The following is a 25,895-nucleotide window of genomic DNA, read 5'->3' as shown; positions in this document are numbered from 1 at the left end:
TTGCATTCCCACCAACGGTGTAGGAGGGTTCCCCTTTCTCTGCATCCTCGCCAACGTCTGTCGTTTCCTGACTTGTTAATTTTAGCCATTCTGACTGGTGTGAGATGGTATCTCATTGTGGTTTTGATTTGTATTTCCCTGATGCCGAGCGAGTGATGTAGAGCACTTTTTCATGTGTCTTTTGGCCTTCTGGATGTCTTTGCAGAAATGTCTGTTCATGTCTTCTGCCCATTTCTTGATTGGATTATTTGTTCTTTGGGTGTTGAGTTTGGTAGGTTCTTTATAGATTTTGGGTACTAGCCCTTTATCTGATATGTCATTTGCTAATACCTTCTCCCATTCTTTCAGTTGTCTTTTGGTTTTGTTAACTGTTTGCTTTGCTGTGCAAAAGCTTTTGATCTTGATGAAGTCCCAATAGTTCGGTTTCCCCTTGCTTCCCTTGCCTTTGGCAATGTTTCTAGGAAGAAGTTGCTCAGCTGAGATTGAAGAGGTTGTTGCCTGTGTTCTCCTCAAGGATTTTGATGGATATCTGTCTCACATTGAAGTCTTTCATCTATTCTGAGTCAATTTTTATGTGTGGTGTAAGGAAATGGTCCAGTTTCATTCTTCTGCATGTGGCTGTCCAGTTTTCCCAACACCCATTTTTGAAGAGACTTTTTTCCATTGGACATTCTTTCCTGCTTTGTCGAAGATTAGTTGACCAAAGAGTTGAGGGTCCATTTCTGGGCTCTCTATTCTGTTCCATTGATCTATGTGTCTGTTTTTGTGCCAGTACCATACTGTCCTGAGGATTACAGCTTTTAATAGAGTTTGAAGTCTAAAATTGTGATGCCACCAACTTTGATCTTCTTTTTCAACATTCCTCTGGCTATTCGGGGTCTTTTCTGGTTCCATATAAATTTTAGGATTATTTGTTCCATTTCTTTGAAAAAAATTGATGGTATTTGGATTGGGATTGCATTAAATGTGTAGATTGCTTTAGGTAGTATAGACATTTTCACAATACTTGTTCTTCCAATCCATGAGCATGGAACGTTTTTCCATTTCTTTCTGTCTTCCTCAATTTCTCTCATGAGTACTTTATAGTTTCCTGAGTACAGATTCTTTGCCTCTTTGGTTAGGTTTATTCCTAGGTATCTTATGGTTTTGGGTGTAATTGTAAATGGGATCAACTCCTTAACTTTTCTTTCTTCTGTCTTGTTGTTGGTGTATAGAAATGCAACTGATATCTGTGCATTGATTTTATATCTGGACACTTTACTGAATTCCTGTATGAGTTCTAGCAGTTTTGGAGTGGAGTCTTTGGGGTTTTCCGCATAAAGTATATCATCTGCAAAGAGTGAGAGTTTGATTTCTTTGCTGATTTGGATGTTTTTAATTTCTTTTGTTTTCTCATTGCTGAGGCTAGGACTTCTAGTACTATGTTGAATAGTTCACTCACTAGTCTTAACATATATCGTTCTTAAGAGAAATTATTACTGCGGTGTAAAATGGTAATTTTTCTAATTCCATCATTCTTTTTTTTTTTTTTTTAAGATTTTATTTATTTATTTGTCATAGAGAGAGAAGCGAGAGTGAGCACAGGCAGACAGAGTGGCAGGCAGAGGCAGAGGGAGAAGCAGGCTCCCCGCCAAGCAAAGAGCCCGATGTGGGACTCGATCCCAGGACGCCGGGATCATGACCTAAGCTGAAGGCAGCTGCTTAACCAACTGAGCCACCCAGGCGTCCCTAATTCCATCATTCTTTCTACATTTATTAGCATTCCATTTTAAGGAAGAACATTTTCTTATTTATGTATTTATTATGGATCCTTTATTTAGTATGTTAAAATCCACTAATATAACATTTTTTAGAAAATATTTATTTATTTATGAGAGAGAGTACATGTGCCCCCGAGCTTGTATGGGTAGGGTAGGGGCACAGGGAGAGGGAGAGAGAGAATCCTCAAGCAGATTTGCTGTTGAGTGCAGAGACCAACATGGAGCTCAATCCCAGGACCCTGAGATCATGACCTGAGCTGAAATCAAAAGCTGGCTGGTTAACTGACTGAGCCACACAGGTGCCCCATGATCTTAAATTTTCTGATGCTCTCAAGTTGTTGTATATTTCTATAGTGGGAGTCCCTTCTGGCTCCTGTTTTCTTGTGATGATGTGGGAAAAAAAGCCAAAAGAAGAAAATTAATTTTCTTATTGCCTACAGCCCACCGACAATTCCTTGAAACAGGTAGAGTGACCTTCCTCTAAGAACTCAGCTGCCTGTATGATTAACATTATCCTGACTTCCAGGATCCTGTAAGTCTTCTTTACACATACAAATTCCTTTGGAAACTTCCTTTATCTTTACCACCAAGATACATGTTTGTAATCATCCTCTAAGAATATGGCCTACTAATATACATCTGAAGGGTCTCATGACGAAGGTTTTACTAGATAGTAATAAATGACCTTTCCCTAACAATGGCTAGCGCCTCAGAAGCGCCAGTATAGCTCTTTCTGCCATGGGTCCTGTCTCTGTGCTTTACTAAAATCACCCTTTTGGACTGAAGACATCTCAAGAACTCTTTCTTGGCCATCAGCTCTGAACCCTAACATTTATACATCGGTGATGTTGTAAAGTCAAATAGCTTATCCAAAATCCCTACTCTTGAAATTTTAGGAAATTTATTCTGTAGCTAACCATGGATTATTTAGGAAGATACAATTCCATAAAATATATTTTTAATAATAGATTATAATCTATTAAAAGATTATCTTGAACTGTTAACGATGTGTACATAGCTAACCACACACTTAAAAATGATTAAGATGATACATTTTATAAATGTAATTTATATCTTTAAAGAAAAGATATCTTAAATTATTAGAATGTAAGTTAAATGACTTGCATTTGGTTTCCAAGTTCTGTTTCCAGTATTGACCTGATATGTGCCCTTGAGCAAAGTCTTTCATCTTTGGGGGGCTCTTCAATGTCATCTGTTTAATGAAGGTGGCATTTTACATCTACAGTAAAGAACTAGAGAACACATTAAGAGAAAATAGGTAGGCATTTGCAATTAGTTAACATTCTTGTGGGGAAATCAATCTGAATTATGAGTATTATTTTATATTCATTTGCATTTGAAATTGATTTGTTGACTAATTAAGATACCAAAGATATACTTTATGTGGAGAGTGAAGCAACCCTTTTCAAGGGCATTTGAATGTACCTGTTTTTGTATTAATTGCCACATGGGGAGGCATAACAATCACAATTCAGAAGCTGTAAAACTGGTGTGAAGGAACATGGCATTTTTCAGAGTCCATGCCCTATCATTGACAAATGAGATTGAACTGTGTAATTTGCATGTAAATTTTAATTTCTTTTGAAAGAAGAAAGAGAGCCAATTTTGATGGTTCTAAAAGATTTATTGTATGAGATGAATTCTGTAAAATTATTCTGCCTGCCAGTGTGTCTACTAAGGGCCTTGTCTGTTTTTAAAATGAAGTAAATTGAGTGTGTTTTTAATATTATAATCAATGTCATATGACATTTCTAGTCATGATTAAAAGCTACCATATTTTATTATTAAAGAGGTTAAAGTAAGTTATTTAGTTTAAGTACAAAAATGTAATATACATTTTATTACTATAAAATGTATGTTAAAATAAGGAAAGGTGATTTTAATTACATATTATTTATCTTTTTCATTAGAACTGGGAAAGTTTTTTTTTAAATGTTATTTATTATTTGAGAGAGAGAGAGAGAGAGGGAGAGCACAAGCGGGGTGGGTGGTGGGCAGAGGGGAGAGGGAGAAGCAGGCTCCCTACTGAGCAGGGCACTGGACACGGGGCTCCATCTCAGGACTGTGGGATCATGACCTGAGCTGAAGGCAGATGCTTAACCAGTTGAGCCACCCAGGTGCCCCCGAACTTGGAAAGATTTTATAGCTTATTCTTGCCTTTTTATTTTTGAGTTAAGAAGCAAAAAGACCCTTATGCTGTCCTTCCCCTTACCCCTATCTCACTTAGTTTTCAAAGATGGTGGGGTGGGGAGAGGAGTAGGTTAAAATTATTCTTTCTACTTTAGGTTTTGAATGGGTTTGTAAGGGTAAAGTAGGGAGTTAGAATCCAGCTTTTTTTTTTTTTTTTTTTAACACCTATGGTAGTTTACTACATGAACACAGACTTGAAGTCATAGCAGGAACTCCTGAGTAGTAAATCTCTGTGGTTACACCTAAAAGAGTGAAAAATCAAAAGCAGTGTCAACATTGTTAAGAGAAGGACCAAAATTTATCCATTGGACTTAGCTATAACAAGGTTGTTAGTGACTTTGAAGAAACTGGATTCAGTGTTATAGTGGGTGTGAAAGCCAGTTTGCTATGAGTAAAGAAGATAAAGATGAGGCAATAATTGATGATTACATTATTTTCAAGAAGTTTGGCTCTGAAAGGGTGGAGAGAGAATGATAACCCCTTTAAGGCCTGCCCTCAAAAAGTATACCATCTCAGAAGGGCCAGCAAGCTCTGTGAGGTATGCAGTTGGTATGTGAAAGAAAACTTCACATTTTACTCCTTAAACTAAGTCTGGTCAGTTTTGGTAAGTTTTCTGAAAGCATGATGGAGTATCTTTTGTAGTGATTTTACAATTTATATACTGTTCTTGGTAGGTGGACATGTAAGTGCTTAGATAATTAAGTTACCAGTGAGATACAAAGAGTTTAGTTTATCATTTTGGGGAAACTTCAGTTAGTCACTAAACATTCATTGAGTGCCTGCTATGTGGCAGGCACAAAGGTAGGTACTAAATTCACTGTGGAGAACAGACACACCTAATTTCTGCTCACATGGTGTGAGTAGATGAGGAAGGACAGACATTGAACACATTATTTTAAGTATGATCATTGTAACAGGAAGGTGTATAGGGTATTTAGGAAACACGTAGTGGCAGGGAGGATAATCTAATTGGGGGTTGGGGAAATTAAAAAGATATCTGAAATTACTTTGTAAACTGAGGTGCTTTTTAATTGTTATTGAGTGATGAAGTAATAAAGGTGAAGGATTTTCTTTAGGTAAACATTTTTGAGTTTTGGCTATCTTAAATCATTTGTTTATTTTAATTCTGTTCATATTGTATGTGTTCTTATTAGATATTTTGGTTTTTAAATGGATTATTTGCAGGGTTGAGCTAGAAACAAAAATAAAGCATCAGTCATGTTCGTTTGATTGTTAAAACAAAATTGAAAGTGCATGTGAATTTTGTCCAAGGTAAGGTCCAAGCACATGCTGAAGGAGCCCTGGAACTTAAGAAAAAAAAATAGCCCTGGAGTAATGACACACGTGAAAAGGAAGATCTGTAGCACCCTTGTTTCATTTCTGCGTAACTCTGAAGGGCCATCATAGCTCCAAGACTCCTTGTGGGATCAGCTGAGATCTTTTTTGTGACTGCAGTGCAGTCTTGCAATTTAGCTTCTTCCACTACATGGTCATGTCTCCTTGATGCCTCATAGATGTTGTTTCCAGGAGTACTCCCCAATAAGCTTCTTGTACACTCACACACACAAAAGGAAGTTAATAAGTGTAAGGTGGCAACAAACATTTAAAGCACCCACTATATGCAATGAATTAACTTCTCTCCTATGTGTCTAGAATGGTCCTAGCTATGTTCATTCTTGGGAGAATTAAGAGAACAGTCATTTAGATTTTCTCTGAGTTAGATGAGCAGCCTTGGAGAAAGGCTGATCTAGAGTCTTAAAATAGTTTTATATATATATATATATATATATATATACATATTTTTAAAAAGTTTTTGTGTATTAATTTGACAGAAATCACAAGTAGGCAGAGAGGCAGGCGGGGTGGGGGGGGGAGCAGGCTCCCTGCTGAGCAGAGAGCCTGATGCAGGACTCGATCCCACGACCCTGAGATCATGACCTGAAGCAAAGGCAAAGGCTTTAACCCACTGAGCCACCCAGGTACCCTTAAAATTGTTTTCTGTAGCTCAGTGCATAGAGTAGAACTATTCAAAGGATGTTTTTAAAGCAACAGAAGATTTTTTAAAAATAGACTGTGTGGGGGTGCCTGGGTGGCTCAGTGGGTTAAAGCCTCTGCCTTCGGCTCAGGTCATGGTCCCAGGGTCCTGGGATCGAGCCCCATGTCTTGCTCTCTGCTCCGCAGGGAGCCTGCTTCCTCCCCTCTCTCTCTGCCTGACTCTCTGCCTACTTGTGATCTCTCTTTTTAAAAAAAAAAAAAAAAGAAAATTGTGTGAAAAAAAAATACACCGTTTGGTATTTTGAGATTCACCACAAAATTGAGCAGAAACTACAGAGAGTTCCCATATATTTCCCTCTGCCAGTCCCCACCTTTTAACACTATCAGTATCCTGCACCACAGTGATGCTTTTATTCCAGCTGATGAAACCACATTGACATATTATCATCTAAAGTCCATAGTTTATGTTAAGGTTCACTCTTGGTGTTCTGCATTCCGTGGGTGTATCCCAAATGTACAGTGGCACGTATCCACAGTTACGGTAGTATACAGAATAGTTTCACTGCCCTAAAATCTGTGCTCTGCTTGTTTCCCTCTCACCTCTCCGCCCCCAATGCCTGGCAACTGCTGATCTGTCTCCATAGCTTTGCTTTTCCAGCATGCCGTCTAAGTGGAACTGTACATTATGTAGCCTTTTCATGGTCTGATATGCCATTTTTTCTTTTTTAAAGTGCTGAATATTCTGTTTTCTGGATGAATTACAGTTTATCCATTTACCTACTGAAGGACTTTTTGGTTGCTACCAAGTTTTGGTAATTATGATTAAAGCTGGGGTAGATATCCATATTCAGATTTTTGTGTGTAAATAAATTCAACTCATTTGGGTAGATACCAAGAAGTATGACTGTTGGATTATATGACAAGAGTGTATTTAGTTTTGTGAGAAACTGCCTCATTGTCCTCCACAGTGGCTGTACAATTTTTAATTTCCACCAGAGTTCCTATTGCTCCTCATCCTCACCAGCATTTGGTATTATCAGTGTTTTGGATTTTCACTCTTCTTTTTTTTTTTTTTTTTTTTTAAAGATTTTATTTATTTATTTGACAGACAGAGATTACAAGCAGGCAGAAAGGCAGGCAGAGAGAGGTGGGGGGGAAGCAGGCTCTCTGCTGAGCAGAGAGCCCGATGCAGGGCTCAATCCCAGGACTCTGAGATCATGACCTGAGCTGAAGGTAGAGGCCTAACCCACTGAGCCCCACTGGCACCCGGATTTTCACTATTCTAATAGGTATGCAGTAGTATCTCATTTTGTTTTAATTTGCAGTTCCCTAATACATGATGTTGAACATCTTTACATGTGCTTATTTACCATCCACTACTTCTTTGGTGAAGTGTCTGTTCAGATCTTTTGCTTTTATTTAAAAATCAGTTTGTTATTGTTGAATATTAAGAGTTCTTTGTGTTCTTTTAGATAACAGCTTTTTATTATATGTCTTTTGCAAATAGTTTTCTCCCAATCTGTTGCTTGTCATCTCATTCTTTTGATGAAGAAATTTTTAAAATCAATGTTCAGTTCATTTACTGGATATCTCCTCTGGACTAGACACTGAAGGAGAAACTAGGGTTAGTGGTAAGAAAATCAGATATGGCCCCTGTCCTTAAAATCAATGTCAGGGCACCTGGGTGGCTCAGTCGTGAAGCTTCTGCCTTTAGCCCAGGTCATGATCCAGGGTCCTGGGATCGAGCCCTGCATCAGGCTCCCTGCGTGGCAGGAAGCCCGCTTTTCCTTCTCCCACTCCCCCTGCTTGCGTTCCCTCTCTCGCTGTCTCCCTCTCTCTCTCTGTCAAAAAATAAATAAAATCTTTTTTTAATTTCTTTTCAGCATAACAGTATTCATTGTTTTTGCACCACACCCAGTGCTCCATGCAATACTGCCCTCCCCAATACCCACCACCTGGCTCCCCCAACCTCCCACCGCCTGCCCCTTCAAAACCCTCAGGTTGTTTTTCAGGGTCCATAGTCTCTTAAATCTTTAAAAAAGAAAATCAGGTGGAGATGGCAGAGTAATTGGGTGAGGATAGTCAAGTGTGATAAGTGCTATAATGAAGGCAATTCAGTGTACTGTGTTGGTGCTGGCAAAGTTAACTCGTCCAAGGAGATCCAAAGAAAGCTTTTCTGTGTAGCTAATGTTTATTGAGCATTTATGTTCTAGGTACTATTCCAGTAATTCAATTCTCACAACTCTGTGAGGCCATCATCATCATCATCATCTCTATTTTATGATCAGGGAACTGAGACACAGAGAAGTTGCAGTGATAGTAGAATTTAGACCCACGCAGGGTGGCTCCAGAGCCTGTACTGTCTGCCACTGCACTGTACTAAGGCTTCTTGGAAAGTCTGACATTTAAGCAGAAAACTTAAGGATGATTGACTGGAAGCTAATCAGGTAACAGGGGAAGAGGTCCTCTAGGTAGAGGGAACAACATAAGGGAAAGGTGGGGGTCAGAGAGAGCAGAGCAAGTTCAAGTATCTGAAAATAAGGTGTAAATGAAGAGAGGAATATATGGACAGATATATCACACCATGAAATGAATAGAGAGATCGAGCACACCATAAAATAAATGCCTGGTAAACTAAAGAGTTTAGTGGGCAGGAAGCAATTGATGTTTTTAGGCAGGGGAATAATATGCTGGATTTGTGTCGTGGAAAGATCACAGAGAAATGGAGTGGATGGGAGAAAGCTAGTTTGGGAGATTTGGAGTGATAGAGGAGAAGGATGATGACGTACACTAGGTGGTGGCGTTGATGATGGAGAGAAGTGAATGGATCTAGGAGATGCTGTATTTAGAAGGAAGAATTGGTATGACTTTTGTAGTCTGTTGGATGTGAGGGTTGAGGAAGAAACTCAGATATGAGACTCAGATCACGGTTTGGGCAACTTGTTAGAGAGTGGTACATCCTCTAAAGAATTCTGGAGAGGCAATCTGGTAAGGGGCTAGAGGATCAGGGGAAAGATGAATTAAGATTAGGATCTGCTGAGTTGGAGAGTGCTTGATGGAGACAGGCAAAACTGACATCCAAGTCAGTTGGATGTGCAAATGTAGCTTAATTTTAGGTCCAGTACTTAGGAATAAGATTTAGTATCTCTTCCTTGTTTCTCCAATATATATATGTGATTCTTATATAGGTCGTAAGTTATAAATTAAGCCATGCAAATGAGAAGTGAGTAGTCAATAATTTCAGATATTCCTGAGAGAATAAGTAAGGTAAAGCCTGAAATGTCAGATACTGAAAAGTATCTGAGGGTAATTTTGGTGAGGACATAAGCCAGAGTGCAGGTAGTTGAGGCATGAATGGAAGTTGAGGAATTAGAGAATTGGAGTGGAAGGTGGTGCTAGTGGGTTTTTAATTTTGGGCTTCTTTAAAATTGGGAGAGCCTCAAACATCTTTAAATGTTGATCAGAGGGAGCCCTGGAAAAGGGAGAGGTTAGAGATATTACTGAGAGATTATAGAAAGAAGTCTTCAACTAGATTTAAGAGGACAGAATCTAGAGCTCAGATAAAGCTATCAAATCTAGGCCCTGTTGTAGCTTCCATTTTGATAGGACAGAGACAGTAATTTTTGTTGGATATCAGGAAGGTGAAGCAGGTCCCCCCCTCTAAGGGCTTCAGTTTTCATTGTGAATAAAGTAGGAAATGAGGCTCTCTTCTCATAGTAGGAAGCTGACTCTATCAGCATTTGAGAAACATCAGCAGGGGTTATTTGAAATAGTTGCTATGGAGAGTGAGCTTGCCAATGTGGGTAACATAGAAACATTGTCAATTTTGAGGGCCCAGGTCAAATGAGCCAGAATTTATGGTGACAGCCTCCTGCATTAGTAGTTTCAGTGTTTTGAAAAGGTTGAGATTCATTTCTGGGCTGTTACCTTATTAAGTCTTTCTATAGTTATCTCTGAATGTTTAAAAGAATTTGGCTCTCCCCCCCCCCCCCCGCCCCATAAAAAAGAAGGCCCTGGGGTGCCTGGGTGGCTCAATGGGTTAAAGCCTCTGCCTTTGGCTCAGGTCATGATCTCAGGGTCCTGGGATGGAGCCTGGAGCCTAGCATTGGGCTCTCTGCTCAGCAGGGAGCCTGCTTCCCTCTCACTCTCTGCCTGCCTCTCTGCCTACCTGTGATCTCTGTCAAATAAATAAATAAAATCTTAAAAAAAAAAAATAGGGCCCTTTTAAAGTATACAGATACAATGGATCATAAGATAATAAAGTATAACTTTTGTTGGGGCGCCTGGTTGGCTCTGTCAGATAAGTGTCTGCCTTTGGCTTGGGTCATCGTGGTCCCACGGTCCTAGGATTGGGCTCCCTGCTCAATCGGGAGTCTGCTTCTCCCTCTGCAGCTCCCCCTGCTTGTGCTCTCTCTGTCTCTCTGTCTCTGACAAATAAACTCTTTAAGAAAAATAAAACATAACATAACTTCTGTTTAAAAACCTTTTCAGAAAAAAAATAAAAACCTTTTCAGTAATGGACCTTTTTGAATCTTTAGTAGTTATCTATGTTGCTCTTATACCTAAAGTAGGATTTTAGGGCTATAGAATGTTTAGAACTGGAAAAGAGGACTTTTACATCATCTTTTTTTGTTTCTGTTTGATTAATGCTATTTTTTAAAAATTAGGAAAATATTTGCTAAGTGAAATCTTACAGGAATGACCCATCTACAGGTTTCCCTTAATACGCAAAATAGAGCTTTTGTATAAAACCTTTCCTAAGCTAAAACGGTGTAAACTGAAGAAGCAGTTGCCATTAACTTACAAGGAAACATTTTTTAGCGTTCTGAGACCAAAAAAATTACCTCTCTTAGGTTTTTCTGATATCGTAGGATACATTTTGTTAATGGATGTACAAAATAAGACAAATCACAGATGCTCACACAGTTCAAAGCTATGGTGTCTTGATGCTGAGTGTAGTTCCAGGGAAGGAGCTTGATGGTGCCCCTCTTGCTGCTTTGGGGTATGTGATGCTTTGGGGGTACAGCTTGCTGCAAAACAAATGGTCAGTGCTATTTTTGCTTTTCACCTTTTTTCATAAAAATGAAAGTCCTCTTCAGATTTCTTTTGGGTAGTGGAAACAGGTAGGTCCTTCATAAAAGTGAAGTGGCATAAAATGAATTTTTGAAAAGCTAGGGATACCAGTATAAAACAGCTTAAAAATGATGGTACTTTGTTGTGAGCTAGTAATTAAAGATGCAAATTCTGGAGTCTTACTGCTTATGCTTTTCAAAAAAAGATTATCTGAGAAAGAGAGAAAGCATGCGTGAGCGGGCATGAGCAGGGAGAGAAATCCACAAGCAGATTACCCACTAAGTGACTAAGTGTGGGGCTGGATCCCAGGACCCTGAGATCATGACCTGAGCAAAAATCAAGAGCCAGCTACTTAACTGAGCCACCTAGGTGCCCCTGACTGCTTACACTTTTAAACAGGCTCTGCTTCCTAGCTATGTGGACACTAAGCTCCAGTTTCCTCATCTGTAAAGTTAAGGTAATAATAATACCTACATCAGAGAGTTGTAAACTTTAAGATATACAGTTGGCTCTTGAACAACATGGATTTGAACTGCATTGGTTCACTTGTGTGTGAATTTTTTTTTTTTTTTAATAAATAGAGTGCAGTACAGTAAATACATGTTCTCTTCTAATGATTTTCTTAATATTTTCTTTTCTCTGGCTTACTTTAAGAATATGGTATATAATAATATATGTAACATACAAAATATGTATTAATTGACTTGTTATTGGGAAGGCTTCTGGTCAACAGTACGGTATTAGTTTTGGGGGAGTCAAAAGTTAATGTAGATTTTTGACTGCATCAAGGGTCAGTGCCCTAACCCCCATGTTGTTCTATGGTCACCTGTCTCTCTCTCAATGTCTGTATATTTTGGTTTAGTTAATTTGGTTAAAGCAGAGCTGGGGAGTCATTCTGGCAACCCTGCTTGCCTGGTTTTTACTTTATCCTATGTAGTGGTTCCTGAGGTATGCCTCCCTACACCCTTAGTCTTATATGGAGTGTAGTTTGAAATCCTCAGAGCTAGCTAACCTCGCTCAATTTGCAGATAAAGAAACTGGGCTCTATATTGAGGCATAACATTTTAAAGGCTACAGACTGGTTTCTCCTGCTACACATAACTATTACTGCTGAATTAAGCCACATAACCATGTTTAGGTGCTGTAGCTTCTCTTCAGGTCGTATCTGAGGAATAGAAGGTAGAAAACACTGAGTTAGAAGGAAACTTAGTATTAAAAACTATAAGGAGTCAAGTGATAAAGTAATATAGAGTGCCTGTATGATGTAACAATAATTAGTAAATATTGATCAGGTAGATAACTGAGTGGGTTCTTTTGTATGTTCTTTTGTTGTTGTTTACTCTTATAATTTTGAATAGTCTTTTAAAAATAATATATAGTGTTCCCCCTAGAAGTTTAAAAAGCTTGATGATTCCTTGGGAGAACTGCCTAATTTATCTTATGCTGAAACTATAATTTATGGCAAGTATGGGCTTTCTGCCACCAAATCGTGGATTTATTCTTGAAATGATGATGGAAATCTCATAATTTTTATAGTAAATGATGTGTGAAACATAATCAAAATATGGTATCTGACATATATTGGTAATAAGGAGTTTGTTACTGGCAATTCTTGTGAAATGTGATTTAAATAATAAATTATGCCATTGAGTCCTAATTAGAGTTCTTTGCAAGATCATCTGATTAAAATAGAGAAAATGCTATATATTTCTGCAGATGTAGATTTAAAAAAAATTGTACTAGGTTCTTTGAATAGGCATGGTATTTGCCTTCTAAGAACTTTTATTCCATCCCAAGAATTGTGAACTGTTGTGAATTGCTACAATTTTCTGGAGAACAGTTTGTGTCAGTCAGTATTAAAAAATTTAAAAGTGTGCCTTCCTTTTGATCTAACACTTCTAGGAATTTGTCATAAGAAAAGAAGCATAAGATATGCATAACGATTTCTAACCTTACTTTAACCACCTCCTGTAAGAAGACAAGTTTTTTTAATTGTAAAAAAGAATAAGTTATACAAACAGGTACTTGATCTGGCAACAACATAAGTCTCATTTCCGCCCTTTCCTTGCTTCCTTTGAGTAAACAGAAAGGGAAGAAAAAGACAAGAAATGCCATCCATGATACATAATGCAGTGATTCCTTTCACTGGCATATCCCTAGAGTTTCTGGTTCCCAGCTCTGGGATTGGTTCATCAAGGAAAGAGGTGATTTAGAGGACTGAGGAGAAGGTTGAGGATGAACAGGTAGACAGCTTAGGGGAAGAGAGTCCCTATAGCTTGTTGAAGGTCGCAGAGAATCTGGCTTAGTCTTCTATGGAAGCAGAGCAGCTAAGGTCTGGCCAGGTTCCAGTCAGAAGGGTCTTTCTACACAAAAACAAACTGATTTGTTGAGGGTGAGTACAAAGATTCACCTATAAGGATGGTTTTCTCTGGATTGTTTGATTTTTATGCATTTTATTATTTTTTTAAAGTAATCTCTACACCCAGTGTGGGGCTCAAAACTATAGCCCTGAGATATAAAGAGTTGGATGCTCCACTGACTGAGCCGGCCAGATGCCCCTGCATTGTTTATGATAATAAAATTAGAGGGGCGCCTGGGTGGCTCAGTCAGTTAAGCACCTGCTTTCGGCTCAGGTCATGATCCCAGGGTCCTGGGATCCAGCCTCATGTTGGGCTCCCTGCTCAGCAGGGGGTCTGCTTCCTCTCTCTCTCTCTCTCTGCTGCTCCCCCTGCATGTGCTTTCTCACTCTCTCAAATAAATCAGTACCTGAAAAAATCTTTATAAACAATAATAAAAAATTACTAATTACCCAAATGATTACAGAACTGGTTAAACTGGTATGCTCATATACTTAACAGCAATAAAAACATAATATTAAAATATAGCAATTGGTATTTACAATATAGTAAATGTATTTTGTAAATTTAGTTGTATAATGAGCATTATAGTCCCATGCCTGCCTGCCTTTCATTCATTCCCTCCTTTGTAAATTTCCAGCTCTGGTGTAAATTTTGTACCATGCTTTCCTCACTCCAGCTCCAGATCAAAGATTATTGCTGAATTAAGCCGTACAACCATGCCATTTGATCCTCGGAGCCTCCTTTTCTCATTTCTCATTGTGATTTTTCATAAGGATAGTTCCAGAGTTTTCTTATTTTGTCACATCTGTGGTAGCCTTCCTAATGTTTTCATATGACAAGAACACCTAAATTTCTTCGTTTCTTCCTCTTGATTCTATATTTCATGATCTGCAACCTCCAGCCTTTTGGATCTCTTCATTGATTGAAAGACTGTTCTCATAATTGTATGTAAACAAGTCGTATTTCCCTTAAAATCCTTGAGTACAGTGACCATTCTTGTTCATCTTTGTGTTCCTGGTGTTGGAAATTATTCCAGATGACTGTGAGCTATTGATGGTCTCTTGATAGTCCACAGTAGATATAGGTGGATACTGGTTGGTTCCAAGATATGGTCTGCAAGCTTCTTTTTTCAATTTAGAAGCATGTTTAAACAGTTGGAAGCCCAGCAAAATAACTGTGTGATACTGTGTTTTAAAGACAGATTTACATTATCAGTTATTTGGGTATTGAATGCATTTTGCCTGAAAGCAATAAAATCAACTTTAGTAATTGGTTTCAAACCCATTATTTCTGGATATACTGTATCTTTAGCAGTTGTGGTGCAAGCAGATGTAACTAGTAATAGTTTGATTCTGAATTTGATAGTTAATATGTTCTACTTAAGAATTTTTATTTTACATTTATTGGGACCCTGGGTGGCTCAGTGGGTTAAAGCCTCTGCCTTCAGCTCAGGTCATGATCCTGGGGTCCTGGGATCGAGCCCCGCATCGGGTTTTCTGCTTGGCGGGGAGCCTGCTTCCCTTCCTCTCTCTGCCTGCCTCTCTGCCTACTTGTGATCTCTGTTTGTCAGAAAAATAAATAAAATCTTTAAAAAAAAAAAAAAAGGAATTTTACATTTATTTATTTATTTAAGAGAAAGCACACGTGCCTGAGTCAGGGTGGGGGTGAGGGACAGAGGTAGAGGAAGTGAGAGAATCTTAAGCAGACTCCAGACCCAGGGCAGAGTCTGCTGTGGGTCTCCATCTTACGGCGCTGAGATTATGACCTGAGCTGAAATCAAGAGTTGGACGCTTAACCAACTGAGCCACCGAGGCACCTCTCGACTTAAGAATTTTAAATTTAGATGCAGTTGGCAGTTTCTCATTGGACACATAATATTCAGAAACACAGATTAATGGGAAATTTCTTTTGAAATAATTAAGTTTTTCTAATAGAATATAAATTCGCACTTTTTATTAAGAATATTAGTAATAGAATAATAGACACAAATAGTTTAATTTTTGCCATTGAGCAAGTACTTTATGAATACATTTATAGAACTGAGTGTTGTGTGCATTTTTTTTTAAAGTACACATGCTTAACAATTAGGGTTTTAAAAATCTATTTGTATTAGAATATTCTGTTCCACCTTTTTTTTTCCCCTTTTAGGCCTCATTGCTACGATTTCAAAGTACCCTGGTAATAGCCGAGCATGCAAATGATACCCTATCACCCATTACATTAAATACCATCACTGCAGCCAAACGTGTTGGAGGTGAAGTGTCTTGCTTAGTAGCTGGAACCAAATGTGACAAGGTGAGAAATTTTTAAGGTCAGCCATAGCAAATATAATCTCCATCAAGAGACAGGGAAAGATGGCAACAGAGAATTATGCTGAGGACTATAACCCAAACTGGGCTCTAATCCTCATTAAATGGCCAATGTCATAGTCATTACTACGTGTGAAAAAGGAACTAAAAGGTTTGCTCACTAAGCATTTTGTCTTTTGAAATGAGGTAAAATACTTGATTTAGTTCCACTGGCACCATCGTGTGCCATCAGGTACCAAGTAGAATGATAATATTTGAGTCTCCTTAGAGGTTAATAGCCGATCCCTTTTTTGTATTGATGAATATACTAGCTAATTGCTTTTAATTCCTGAAAGTGGTAAATCTGGAGTATCATGGATTTTAATTTTTAATTGGTATAAGACTTCAAATGTTAAGTACTATGCTTTTCAAACTATAGCTCTTAGTAAAAGGTGTTCTTCGTTTTGTTGTTGTTGTTGCAATGAGGTAATGGCTTTGTGAACTAACTCTCTAGAAGGGTGCTAGAATATGGTTTGCAGGATCTGTACTCCTGGGCTGCAGTGTAGTTGAAATCATGCTCCAGTTAACTTGAGCTACTAGTTCCCTCCTGTACCGTGCAGGAGCTGCCAAGTATGCAGCTGGGGACTTGAAATGCTGTTTTATTCACACTCTTTTGAGAAAAATCAAAGCAGAAATCATTTTCTCTTTAGTTACGATCTCATTTTGTCACAGTCTTATCTGAAAGAAAAATAGTACTTGTGTAAAGAAACTGTTAATAGCTTAGGCAAATTTCAGTTTTATACTGTTTTTTTTTTTTTAAGTTATTTATTGTAAGCAGTAAGTGATTTTTCTGTATAGTGTCAGAAGTTTTTTCTGGTAAAAAAGACAGTTTTGATAGTACCCGATAGTCTGCCAGTGAATACTTGGTTCGACAGAGGTACTTTTACGAGCCTGGAAACCGTGAATATTGTTGCAGCCTTACCTTGCATTGAGTGGGGGCAGAGGCACAGCTTTTCCTGCCTACTCATCAGCGAATCATCATGGAGGTGAACAAGAAGACAGAGACCATGATATGATAGTTACGTCCCTGCTAAAGCAAAAGCCAATCTTGCTGTAATTAGAGAATAAAAGGGATTCTACTTACCTTCTGTATATAAGAATTCTGAGTAGTCAAAAAAATTTTCCCAGAACTTCATTCTGATTCAACACAGGAAGAAATGAGGAATTAAAGTAAAGATTATTTTGCTTTATCATACCTAAATATATGTAGTTGGGCAGGAACTCAGAAGTTGACAATGGATCATTATATAAGATTTTTCTCTTGCCTAAATTCAATGATTTTAATGTCAGCAGAAATCATTATTGCCAAATAGAGTGCAGTGGCCTGTAAACCAGTGTGGTCAGGTCCTATTCTTTGCCTCTAGCAAACCCATAGGCTGTGTTGTTATTGTTTGTGTGTTTGAGAGAGAGAACTAACCATTGCTTCATTTTCACCATTTCTAAAATGATGAATTTACACTTGAATTAATTGAAAGGTAAGAAGTGCAATTTATAACTAAGTTTGAGTAGAGAGCTGTGCTAATTTTGGCTTATCAATTAATACCTTTCTTTTTCAAGGCAGGAATTTTTGTTTAAGATAATTGGTAGTAAGATCAATTGGCCTAAGATTTTTTGTTGTTGTTGAAGAATTTTTGTTTTTACTTCAGTCACTCTTTTTCTGTTAAGAACTATTTCTGTAGTCTAAAAAACAATGATTTCTGTAGTTGACCATCAAGATTTTATGTTCTGTGGATATTTGTAGTGGTGGCTCTGTTTGTATCTTTCTGTTAGGCAGATAATTACTCTTTTAATTACAGGTGGTACAAGATCTCTGCAAAGTAGCAGGTGTAGCAAAAGTTCTGGTGGCTCAGCATGATACATACAAAGGCTTCCTTCCAGGTGAGCTTTTCCAGTGGAAAAAGTGTAGTGTCTGAAGTATGCCTGAATATAAGAATATGAAAATATCACGAAGTGTATTTATCAAATGTGTTTAATTCTCAGAGGAGCTGACGCCATTGATTTTGGCAACTCAGAAGCAGTTCAATTACACACACATCTGTGCGGGAGCATCTGCCTTTGGAAAGGTGAGAAGATCGAGAATGTGGAGTCTGTCATTACTTGGAGGGGTTGGATTTCATTATGCTGAAAATGTACAATAGACTCTGTTTAGGTAGCTAATCCTGGCTTTCTGAATGGTAGTTTTGCTAAAATTTTTTCTCTTAAGACTTTGTTACAATTTCTTTAAAAATGCCAACTCCATGTTTTCAAATTTTGTCACAGAGACAAATCTGTTCTTTCAAGATTTTGTCAGAATTATTAGAATGCTACTTCCACATTTTCAAATTTTGTCATGGAGAAAACTAGGATCTTTTTAAAGATTCTTTTTCTTTTTTCTTTTTTTTAATATATATATATTTTTTAATTTATTTATTTGACAGAGAGAGACCACAAGTAGGCAGAGAGGCAGGCAGAGAGAGAGGGGGGAAGCAGGCTCCCCACTGAGCAGAGAGCCCCATGCGGGGCTCGATCCCAGGACCCTGAGATCACGACCCGAGCCGAAGGCAGAGGCTTAACCCACTGAGCCACCCAGGCGCCCCTAAAGATTATTTTTCTTTAAAAACAATGTTGAATTGGGGCACCTGGGTGGCTCAGTGAGTTAAATCCTCTGCTTTCGGCTCAGGTCGTGATCTCAGGGTCCTGGGATCGAGCCCCGCATCGGGCTGTCTGCTCAGCGGGGAGCCTGCTTTCTCTCTCTCTGCCTGACTCTCTGCCTACTTGTGATGTCTGTCAAATAAATAAATAAATCTTAAAAAAAAATGTTGAATTATCTGTGTGTAAATGTCATTTGTAGTAGTAACCCATCCTAAGCAGTGGTTTATTTGGGTGGCTGACGGATATTTACAAAGGCCAAATTCTGTCTCCTTGGAGAATTTGGAAGGGCTGTGTGATAGTTAGAAACATCCTTAGGATGAAGAAAGCTGTAATCTGATCGTGTGCATTGTGATATGTGTGAAGAAAGAATGTGCTATCAAATGGTTAGTTATCTGCTTGAAGTTTTAAAAAAAGAGGGAGGTAAACTAAGGGGGGGTGCCCAAGAGAATTTGTCACTGGGTTGTTCTTGCTCTCTCTGTGGCCATAGGTATTCTAATTCCCTTTTCTTCTATTCCATTCTTAATAAGTTGCAGTTTTTAGTTTTAAAGATTACAAATTAGGTTGTAGACAAATATATTTTTATTAGAAAGGATGCATATAGTACAGTAGTATGCAGAGCAAGGTATCAAAGTTCCCCTTTCTTCCCAACTCCCTCTTCCTGTTTCAGAAATATAGGTGTTAACAGTTGTGTATTATTTTAGTCCCCTTGTTATGGATTTTGAAATTATAATACCTGTACACATATTTTTTTACTCCTAAAATGTAATATTATATTATGAATTGTTTTGTGACTGGTGGTTTTTACTTAAGAGTGTGTCTTGAAAAATAAAACATGTCTCTCTTGTTTTTTTAATGGCTGCATAATATTCCATATTTAGCCAGGGCTGGACAGTTAGATTGTTTCTAATTTTTTGCATTTGTAAACCTTGTTGTAAGGAAATGTGCCTGTACATACATCCTTGTATACATGTATTTACTTAGACTAGAGATCTAGAAGTGAAAGAGTTGGGTCAAAGACTGTACGTTTAAAGTTTTGATATGTATTGCTAATTGCTGTCTTAAAAGGATGTCTCAGGTTGCATTCCATGAGTCGCATGAGAGGGTGACTTGCCAACACCTGGTATTGTACATTTTAACATCTTTTCCCCCAATCTGATGGGTGAAAATTGTGCATTTCTTTGATCATGAGATCATACAGTTACTGGTTTTTATTTCTTCTTTGAATAGTCTTGATTTGACTTTTTTCCTTTTACTATCATAATTCTGTTGTAATTGATTTTAAAATATAAGTTTGAGGAATAAGATATAATCTCTTAGATCAGCTAATTATGTTGAGTGACAATAACAGTGAGCTTCCAAGACCTTCATCTCTTTTTGTGCAAAATGAGTAGTTAGTGAATATTTATCTGTGGTGCAGTATTGCTTCTAGACATGAATCACTGCAACCCATCTAGAGAATTTACAGAATAACCCATGTAAATTGCTTGTAGTTTGTTTTTAACCTTTAGAATTATCAGTTTGAACTCATTAAATTTTTTAAAGTTAACAGAATTTCTAGGCATTAACAATGTAAACACATGAGTTTAATAAACAATTATCCTTCTATTATTAGGTTGTCACATTGTAGACTATCATAAATTTTTAGTTTTTTTATAGAATTTAGTAATTGGTAATAAAGTAGTTCCACAGACCTAAATGGCCTTAGGCTAGTCATTTTACCTTACTGAAGTCTGTTTTTCTTATATGTAAAATGATGCAGTTTAACCAAGTGATGTCCAAGATCTGCCAGTGAGAGATGTTAAAAAAAAAAGGGTGGGTGTCTTTCCTTACTCTGGAGAAGATTAAGTCAGAGGATTAACATCCAACTTCTGTTACAGATGAGCATTGAACTAAAAGATCTTTGTGGACCATTCTATCTCTGAGAGTTTTGATTCTGTGTTAGATGAGTTAAACAAATTTCATGAGTCTTGAGTTTGTGGTGACAGTTCTCCGAAAAGATTATTAAACCCAGAGTGTTTGTTGCATCTAAGTAGCTAGATTTTAATAGTCTGACCTTGATTGCTGTGTTGTAACATATGAAAGTTGTTTTTTTAAAGATTTTATTTATTTATTTGAGAAAGTGAGGGAGAGAGAGAGAGTAAGTGGAGGGGGAGGACGGGGGTGGTGGGAGATGCAGAGGAGAGGGAGAAGCAGACTCCCTGCTGAGCAGGGAGCCAGATGCGGAGCTCCATCCCAGGACTCTGGGATCATGACCTGAGCCAAAGGCAGACACTTAATCGACTAAGCCACCCAGGCACCCAGCATATGAAAGTTTTGAGAACAAGGGTCACATAAGAGTAGCTGGTGCTGTAGCCTCTGAATGGGTTTGGAATGAGAAAGAATCCATTAGATGAGGCTAAGCAATCTGCTCTTTTTTTTTTTTTTTTTTTAAAGATTTTGTTTATTTATTTGACAGAGAGAGATCACAAGTAGATGGAGAGGAAGGCAGAGAGAGAGAGAGAGGGAAGCAGGCTTCTTGCCGAGCAGAGAGCCCGATGTGGGACTCGATCCCAGGACCCTGAGATCATGACCTGAGCCGAAGGCAGCGGCTTAACCCACTGAGCCACCCAGGCGCCCCAGCAATCTGCTCTTTAACAGTCCTTTACCAACTGTGGTTTTGAGATAGCACACTTTTATACTGGTATGCTAGAATTTAAAAATCTGTCATCTTTTTATGTATGAACAAACACTCTGACAATTGTGCCTCTCTTCTCAAACCAGTGTGGTGAAGCCTGCTTGGAGAGTGTAGAGAGAGATCTGTTCACCATCTACCCTCTCAGGACATTTAAATGAAAGATCATACCTGGAGATACATATGCCTTTAAGCACCATGGTCAGTTTTTTTTCCAGATGTGCTAAAATGAAATATGGGATAATGGAAGTACAAAAGATATTAAGTTTCAAGCAATTTAGAAAGTTTAAAACTATAAAAAGAGACATAATCTGCATAACATAATGTTTGTTAGAGAATTTCTTCAGCCAGGTAACAATATTCCAGTGGTATTTCCTGAAGCGTTGAAGGTGATTTTAAAAAAAGAGTTATTTAGTGAAGCAGGCTTTAAATGCTATCAAATTTGATTTATTTTGAAAGTAGGTATCCTGGGGCGCCTGGGTGGCTTAGTGGGTTGAGCCGCTGCCTTCGGCTCAGGTCATGATCTCAGGGTCCTGGGATCGAACCCCGCATCGGGCTCTCTGCTCAGTGGGGAGCCTGCTTCCTCCTCTCTCTCTGCCTGCTTGTGATCTCTCTCTGTCAAATAAATAAATAAAATCTTTAAAAAAAAAAAAAAAAGAAAGAAAGTAGGTATCCTCTAAACTTTGTATTTACCAAGTTAGAAGTATGTTTGATGGCATTTTAGTTGTTTTCCCAAATGCTTTATTTTCTAAGAGATCTTAATTTTTTTCTAACCGGTTTTTATAAACTGTGGTACTTTTCAGTAGTTCTTCTGTTGTGGTTGAAAGAGGACTGCTGTATAATAAGGTAAAAATAAACTGAAAATTAGATCTTTCCTGTTGTAGATACAACATGAGGAAAATTGACTCAGGCTGTCAGCACTTGTTAGTTAGCGTCAGTATATTTAGAACCACTTAGTAGATAGAGGACACAAGAGGAATGGAAGACACAAAACCTCTACCCTAGGGGTGTTTAAGTTTAGTTGAGGGTCATTATAAGTATGTATATTAAAGGTTTGTTTTTTTTTTTTTTTTTTTTTTTTAATTTACAGACAGAGATCACAAGTAGGCAGAGGCGCAGGCGGGGGGAGGGGGGGGAAGCAGGCTCCCCGCTGAGCAGAGAGCCCGATATGGGGCTCGATCCCAAGACCCTGAGATCATGACCTGAACCGAAGGCAGAGGCTTTAACCCACTGAGCCACCCAGGAGCCCCATATTAAAGTTATTTTAAAACAAACTATATGTTAGTGCCAATTAAATAGTGTATGTTAAATGCATGCAGGAGGATACAGAATAAAGGAGTAATTAGAAGGTAATCTTGGGAGAATTCTTAGAGAAAGAGGATTTGGGGATGGAATTGAGGAGAGGAACTTGAGTACTGTTATAGTGATAGTTTGCTCTCACATGGTTTCATGTACCAGGTTCAGGAGCTGCCATGGAATAAGATCTATGTAGACAGCAGTGTATAATTCAGCTATTTGTGTGATAAAAGCAACGCAGGGTGCCTGGATGGCTCAGTAGGTTAAGCATCTGACTTCAGCTTGGGCCGTGAACTCTGAGTCGTGGGATGGAGTTCCACGTTGGGCTCCCTGCTCAGCTTTGGGTCTGCTTCTCCTTCTCCCTCTGTACTCCCACCCCTGCTTGTTGGCAGGTGCATGTGCACTCCCTCTCAAATAAATAAATCTTTAAATTTAAAAAAAAATGCAACACTTCACTTTTTAAATTATGCTTAGATGATGTTATCATCTAAGGAAACCTTTGAGACTAGAAAGTATGGATATTCTGTCTTCACTAACTCTTTTTTATAGCCTTAGAGTCCTCAAATTTTAAGCTAAAACCAGGAATTCTCTTTCTGTCATTCATGAGGTGAAGTAACTGAGACTTGGGGATATTGTGGCTTTCCCATTGATCCCCGCTAGTGAGGGTGCAGTTAGCACATGTATCTACTTCAGAGATATTATGTGCACATCTAGAGAACTTGCAGAATTTACATTAGGTTTGTTGCTCTTGTACATATTATACAGGCTGTGCCTCACCTTTCTCATTCTTGTTTGCTTTATGGTTATGTAGGATTCCAGTATGTGGGTGAGCTATAATTAATAGACCTATCCCCTGTTGATGGATATTTAGGCTAGTTTTGATCTTTTTTAATGCAATATTGAGTTTTTAAAAAGGTGAAAATGTCTGCTTTGAAATCTTTTCTTTCATATACAGTAAGTAAATATATACATGTATAATCTGTTTTAGTATTTGAGAATTTTATTGATCTTCTAAATATTTGTCTGTTTCACCTAAATTCAGTAATCCATGGTGGTCACACTTTGTGAGTGATATTCATTAAAGCGAATGTCATATCTTGTAATTCAACATATTGAGTTAAGATGGTTTATTACTGTAAAACTCATAAACTCTTAATGTAGTTATAGGAATTATAGACTCTTATTTAATCTCAAAGACTATCCAAAAAATTGTGCTTGAAATTATAGTATGTCTAACGATGCATATGAAATATAAAAGATTTGAATTAAAACTTCTGCAGAGTATGCATTTTAAGAATGTTAGTGTTGGTAGTTGATAGCTATCCATCGGTATATATTGTGTAATTCAAAGCTATTTTTGCTTTTAGAACCTTTTGCCCAGGATAGCAGCCAAACTTGATGTTGCCCCAATTTCTGACATCATTGCAATCAAGTCTCCTGACACATTTGTGAGAACTATTTATGCAGGTGAGTAACCAAGGAAAATAATCAACGTGTTAACTTTTTGTGAATTTTAAAAGCAGAAATTAATTTGAAGATAGTATTTTAAACAAGTCATGCTTTAAATGGACCATCTTAAACATGTCTGAGAAAAGTCTTAATCCTAGATTTGCTGCTAGACCATGACGTGACATTGTGTTTGATAGATCCAGAGCACAGTTCTTTCCTGCTTGGTTATTCAGTTTATAGAGTGATGAGATTTTTCAAGTCATCAATAAAAATTAGATTCACTATTCAATACATTTTGTAATTGGCACCTGGAGAAGCAAAACTTTTCCATTTAAAAAAACAGTTTTCTTAATCTTCACTGCTTCTACTCCATTTCCATCTGCATTAAGAAATTCATTTCAGTGTCTCTTTAGTTGATTACTCTTCTGCTAAGCACACTAGTCTCTAGTGGGGCTAGTGAAGGCAGTGGACTCTTTGTTCTTTCTGATTAAAATTGTGTGTTTCAATTTAATGGTCAGTTCCCAAATTAGATCTTTCGTCTTTGGTAGTGTTTGAGGGGAAATATTGGTCAAGTTTAGCTCACTCTTACGTGATTGCTAATCCATAATTCTTTTAAAATCTTGGAGTATCACATCTCTTGTTATTTATGCCCTATTGTGTTTTCTTTCTTTAAAAAAAAAAAAGATATTATTTGAGAGAGAGCACCTGTGCATGCATGAGCAGCGGGAGAGGGAGGGTTGAGGGAGAAGCAAACTCCCCATGAGCAGGTAGCCGGATGCCAGGCTTAATCCCAGGATGCTGAGATCCCGACCTGAGCGGAAGGCAGACGATTAACTGATCGAGTCACCCAGGTGCCTTCTGCCCTGTCATGTTGTCATTTATTTTCCTCTCTTAATAAGCCTAGTAGCTGTGTTCCTAAGTTGTTGCAGCTCATATTCTTGAGTTACTGACTGTGTTTTTGGAGAAGAAAGCTTTTGTTTATATTCCTTTTAGAAGAAGTATGCCTTCTTATTGTGGCTGCCTAACCTATTCCAATTTCTTGCTTCCAGGCAGGTCAGCGCTTGCCCTGCTTTTAAAAACATCCAAGGTTATACAAATCTCTACTGATGAATTTCTTCAGTGTTATGGTACCTTTTCCTATACTTAGTAGAAAACAGCTGGTTCATAGTTACTTCTTCCTTGTTTTCATGAAGTAAATTCTGAACCTCAAAGGATTACTTGCCTTTCATGGGTATTTAAAAAAAAAAAAAAATTGTGTATTTCAGGGAATGCTTTATGTACAGTGAAGTGTGATGAGAAAGTGAAGGTATTTTCTGTCCGAGGAACATCTTTTGAAGCTGCAGCAGCAAGTGGAGGTAGTGCCAGTTCAGAAAAGGGTGAGTGTTGGTTTGAAATTTGTTTTGTTTCTTGTTTTTCAGTTCATTGATTATATTAGAATAAGGTATGGCCTCTGGTTAAATTTCTTGAACAGTGTCTGAGAGCTCAGTCTAAATAATATTTCCAGGCTTTCCAAAAAGAAGAAATATTTATAATGTGCCTTTTCATATCATTTTTGGTACTATTATAGTTGCTTTGATAGATCAAAGGGGTGTTGCTTCACTTTTTTCTCACTGTTTGATATTATAATACTTGGGACACTCGGTATAATGGAAGAATGTAATTAATAGTAAATGTATAGAGGGTGTTACTCTTTAATATATATATAGGTACAATGTTTGAACTTCATAGAGGGTTATTCCAGTTTTTTAGATAGACTCAGAGAATTAAATGACTTCTCAAAGGTCATATAGCTAATGAGGTAAAGGCTGGAATTTTATCCCTTCAATTCTTAACAAAAATCAGAGAGAATGAATTTAGAAGCACAAAAAATTCACAGTAACTAACAAACTTGAATTTCATGGACTTAATTCTTTATGTGTTTCTTTTAAAAATGCTATTATTAAATTTTAACTCATGGTCATTGTTTTGTTATCTGTATCAATGTATGCAGCATCAAGTCCTTCCCCAGTGGGGATAGCAGAGTGGCTTGACCAGAAATTAACCAAAAGTGATCGACCAGAGCTAACTGGTGCCAAAGTGGTAGTATCTGGTGGTAAGTGGA

At 37.8% G+C, this 25,895-nt stretch overlaps 1 protein-coding gene across 2 annotated transcripts in view; it reads left to right on the top strand.

The window, feature by feature from the left end:
- The window catches only part of ETFA (electron transfer flavoprotein subunit alpha), an 82,968-nt gene that overhangs the window by 3,572 nt on the left and 53,501 nt on the right, over window positions 1–25,895 (top strand). For both annotated transcript variants that reach the window (XM_047737612.1, XM_047737613.1), the window contains exons 2-7: window positions 15,548–15,694; window positions 17,544–17,625; window positions 17,728–17,810; window positions 23,713–23,812; window positions 25,060–25,170; window positions 25,785–25,886. In XM_047737612.1, coding sequence (XP_047593568.1) covers window positions 15,548–15,694; window positions 17,544–17,625; window positions 17,728–17,810; window positions 23,713–23,812; window positions 25,060–25,170; window positions 25,785–25,886 — 625 coding nt within the window. The remainder of the gene's footprint in view (window positions 1–15,547; window positions 15,695–17,543; window positions 17,626–17,727; window positions 17,811–23,712; window positions 23,813–25,059; window positions 25,171–25,784; window positions 25,887–25,895) is intronic.

Source organism: Lutra lutra, chromosome 7 (genome assembly GCF_902655055.1).
Source record: "Lutra lutra chromosome 7, mLutLut1.2, whole genome shotgun sequence".
NCBI lineage: Eukaryota > Metazoa > Chordata > Mammalia > Carnivora > Mustelidae > Lutra > Lutra lutra.
This window is presented reverse-complemented; position numbering and strand designations above follow the sequence as displayed.